This window comes from Alosa pseudoharengus, unplaced genomic scaffold, assembly GCF_046254945.1.
Source record: "Alosa pseudoharengus isolate Yale_2024_CS ecotype anadromous, Long Island Sound unplaced genomic scaffold, YU_APseudo_1.1 YU_APseudo_1.1_scf_4, whole genome shotgun sequence".
Classification (NCBI taxonomy): domain Eukaryota; kingdom Metazoa; phylum Chordata; class Actinopteri; order Clupeiformes; family Clupeidae; genus Alosa; species Alosa pseudoharengus.
Genome location: NW_027468774.1, coordinates 33,291,188 through 33,295,474, shown reverse-complemented (window position 1 = coordinate 33,295,474; position 4,287 = coordinate 33,291,188). Strand labels below are relative to the sequence as shown.

General features: G+C 47.3%; 1 protein-coding gene across 5 annotated transcripts in view; it reads left to right on the top strand.

The window, feature by feature from the left end:
• Positions 1-246: 246 nt before the first annotated feature.
• Positions 247-4,287, top strand: part of LOC143102386 (tether containing UBX domain for GLUT4-like) — a 55,870-nt gene continuing 51,829 nt past the window's right edge. For 2 of the 5 annotated variants that reach the window (XM_076265934.1, XM_076265930.1), the window contains exons 1-2: positions 282-784; positions 3,815-3,871. In XM_076265934.1, coding sequence (XP_076122049.1) covers positions 476-784; positions 3,815-3,871 — 366 coding nt within the window. In that variant the 5' untranslated portion in view covers positions 282-475. Of the gene's footprint in view, positions 785-3,814; positions 3,872-4,287 lie in introns of all 5 variants that reach the window. The other 3 variants (XM_076265933.1, XM_076265931.1, XM_076265935.1) reach the window with 3 other exon arrangements.

The following is a 4,287-nucleotide window of genomic DNA, read 5'->3' as shown; positions in this document are numbered from 1 at the left end:
GCGGTGGCCTTAGCCGTCAGGGTGGCTCGCCTTCAGCTCTGCGCGTCTGCTTCTCTCATCCATGTGTAGTCCGATACTCGTTCACACAGACGTCTATGCAAAGTGGCCCTGCTAGACTTTCTCTTTTGAGTATTTTCAGGCGAAACTCACACTTTGTCAGTTCAATGGCTCCAGATATCACACAGCCACACCCATCTGTCCTGGCTGATAACGCACAGAAACTTGCAGCATTTGTACACGTGTCACCCAAAACCGAGTCATTCTGTGATGAGTCAGAAGCTTTTAAGGACGCCGTGAATGACCAGGATAGTACCAACAGGTATGGACTGCCAGGTTCTACTCATTTTCAATACCAGATAATATGTTTTATTGCTAAGAAGCTGTCTAACAAATCAAGCTTTCCAAATTAATGGGCAGGATTACAGTCACAGCATTAACGTCTGCCTGGTCTGGACTGTTCCATGTTCAGTAAATAATGGGACCTAAGAAAGGCCGCCGTAACCTGAAACGACCTAAGACAGCAGAAGTAGCAAAGAGACCCAATGGACCTGCAGACTCCCTGGACAACCCCGAGGCTGCACCCACAGAGGCCCAGTCCAGCATCAGTGGCACGACCGGTTCCTATGAGCCCTTCCCTGGAGCAGGACACAGGCTTGGAGAGGGACGTGGACACTCCCAGAGCCTCCCAGTGCACAGATGGAGATACAGTGTGAGGCCAGCTGCTAGCTATCTCCTGTTCCCTCAGCCCCAGACCAAATGGCCCCGCATCAGTGAGGGCACACAGGTACGACCCCCCCACCCCAAACACACACACCCCTCTGACCACCCTGAATCGCTGACTGGTGTTCTCACACACACATACACACACCCCTCTCTCTCACACACACACAGGATGTGCGCTTCCATGGCCGGAGCTGAGTCCGGCGTTTTTTTTCATGCTGTTGCTTAGCGTTTAAAGTGTCAAGTTGCGAAAACACACAAACTTGAAAAGGCCTGCGGTCGGGGTCTTTGATATCTGGAATGTTCTTTTTGGGCCCTCTCTCTCTCTCGCTCGCTAAAACGTCTAAAGAGCCGAAGCGCTACCACCCCCCCCCCCCCCTCCAGTCCCAGGGCTTGGGAATTTATTTTCCAGCTCGGGCCGTTCCGTGCGGAATAAGAGTGACTTTGTTTCCTGTGCGCGCACCGTTTCCTGCGTGCGCGGCCCAAGATGGCGCAGAAATAACAGGCCCCCTTTTTTTCCCGCCCGGCGAGCCACCCTCCGATTCGGCCCTCTGCTCGGCCTCAGTCTCACGTTCTGCCCCGTCAGCTGCACACACGACCCCCCCCCCCCAACTCCCGCCCACCTCACCTAACGTCACCCAGAGGCCAGTGGCGCAGCGCTGGGAGAGAGATAAGAGCCGCTGCTCCGGAAGTCTGTATTTGTCGAGGGGAATGAAAGCATGCCCGGGTGACAAACTGGACGGCTGTCGTGCACACTGACCTCATGCAGAGGGGTCTTCGGGACTGTCTGTCTTTGAGAGACAGAATTCACACACAATTAAAGATTCACACTGGACAACTCGTTACAGGGATATTGAGGGCTACAGTACAGGGATAAGATTTTTTCAAAACTCTGTATGAAATCAAGTTGAAAGTGTACATTTCTCAGGGTCTAAAACCTCTTTTATATGCACATGCAATCACACACACACACACACACACACACATACACACACACACACCCACACACACACACACACACACCTCTCCATCAGGCTAAAGGAAGGTAGCAGTAGCAGCAGTGAAAGTTGACTGGAGCTGACAGTGTGATAACTTGTTGGAGGCTTGTCTCAATTCCCCTTCTAAATGAATCTGATAATAGTGTTTAATTGATTTTGTGGACCTAGAGACCTCTGGTTTTGTTTTACATGATGCTCCCCCCCATCCTCACCCCCCTGTTTTTTTCCTCTTTGTCTCCAAAAAGAAGACTGCTCGCATGCCATAATGCCTTTTTGCTTTCTTCTTTTGTAAAATAAATAAAGACGTCAAACTTCAAAGCGGGCTTTGGTTAATAAAAGAGGACCTCAAATATTTTCCGTCGTGTTTGACATGGTTTGGGTTTCGCTGTGTAGGGAACAACAACAGGCCAAGCAGAGCAGGCAGGACGCTGCCTCTGCGCCGCCGTGTCTCTGGGCTGTGGAGGTTAAGCAGACCAGAGTGTGTGTGTGTGTGTGAGTGTGTGTGTGTGTGTGTGTGTGTGTGTGTGTGTGTGTGCAAGCAGACCAAACCAGATCCTGGCCTTTGATGTTAGAGACGCTAATTATTCAGAGGTAGCAGCTCTCCATCAGAGTGGGCATACACACACACACACACACACACACACACACACACACAAAGTCTGTGTGTGTATATAAGTGGAGTTCCTGTACCATCAGCACTCATGACCTTTAACCCAGGCCCAAAGCTGATTACTTCCGTGATGCAGCCAAGCAGAGACAACTGTATGAACACACACACACACACACACACACACACACACACACACACACACACACACACACACACACAAACACAGCCAACATATGGCAGGAGACAGAAGCATAGGCACAGCTACTTGATCAAAGACTTCAACAATTATTTGTGTTTCTTTTAAGATCAGTAGTAATTTAGTGGGAGGGTCAGAGCCATGTACACAACAAACGCTGTGTTTTCATAGCTACACACAGAGAGCAAATTCATAAATTAGTTCACAGGCTTTTGTGTGTGTATGTGTGAGAGTGTGTGAGTGTGTGTGTGTGTGGCGCAGAGGGAAAGTGCCTGCTGCTACTCTCTCCTGAATTACAAAGAGTGCCTCAGAGACTGCTGCAGTTTCATCCAAGTACAAGTTTCACACGGACACACACACATGCACACGCACACACACACAGAGGGAGAGCTACACCCACACCACTCCAACCTCTCGAATGGATGGGGCTTCAGCTGAGTTGTTGAGTTCTATTAGAAACAGTCTGGAGTAAATAAATCTGCTGAAACCACACTACACGCATTACGAGTGATCTGGAAACAATATTCAATACATCACAGGCATAAATTACATGAGATGTATTTGTGCAAACACAAGCGCGCGCACACACACACACACACACACACACACACATTCCTTCTTTCACACATGTGAATCAATTTGTGTTCGTACACACAAACACACATAGGCCTACACTCCCCAAAAAAATCTATCTTGGAGTGCGTGGAGACCACCCTAAGAGGCAAATGAAAATGTACAGAGGAAATGATCTCCTTTATTTTGTGCTGTAATTATGGTCACTGGTTTCCCTTCTGCAGTGCACTCAGCAGAAGAAAGGATGGACCATCTGACAGACAGCCTGTGCTATGCTTTATATTTCAACCAAAAGTCCACCAGAGGAAGAGAAATCAATCTCCTTTTTCATGGATTTTTCACTTGTGAGCCACTATGTGCTGCGGAGTAGATCCGCTCAGAGCATTATCATCTTCTTACTGCCCTCTTCACATAACTAACACAGTTTCCACTGGACAGCAGAGACATGCCTGGTGTCAGTAGGAAACAAAGGAGGATATTGTTCTGGAACAACATTTAATTCGGCCAATTAGGTTCTCCTTCCTGCTTATAACAACATGTCACTCACTTGGTCGGTACACCTGCATCTCCTCACTGTGTGGGGGCGAAATCTCAAGAGTTTCATGAGGATGTCCTATAGCTGATGAAAAGCTATGTAGAATTAAAACATAAAAACTCACAAAATATGAATGAATGAAATCTTTCCATATTTCTTCATCTCTCTTCTTTCTTTTTCAGGGGTCAAATAATGTAAATCGAGTGAAATCTGGTGCTGAAAAGACAGAATTTTTGGAGGTAGGAAAGATTATCTGTACACCCTGTAGAATAGTTAATCAAGCAAATGTGAGTAAAGGAGCAGAATCTCAGTAAGTAAATCTCAGTAATTGCATGGGTGAATCTCCAAATGACAGACCATTTAAATGTCAAATATTGCAAATTGCAATAGCACCGTTATTGCATGAAATGTAAGGTGAGCGTCAATGTTTGTGATCAGTGCAGTACTCTATGTTGCCTCAGGGGGAGCTCTTCCTTTGGACAAACAGTGCCCGTTGAGGAAACCCTTACGGATACTTGAGAATACCACCTGATTCCAAAAGATGATCCTGTCAAAACATATTGAACCCATGCACTGACATCTGTAGTTTTCCTGAATTCCTTTAGCCTCCATTCAGTAGTTTCCCCTCTGCTACTCCTAACACATCCGCTCTCAT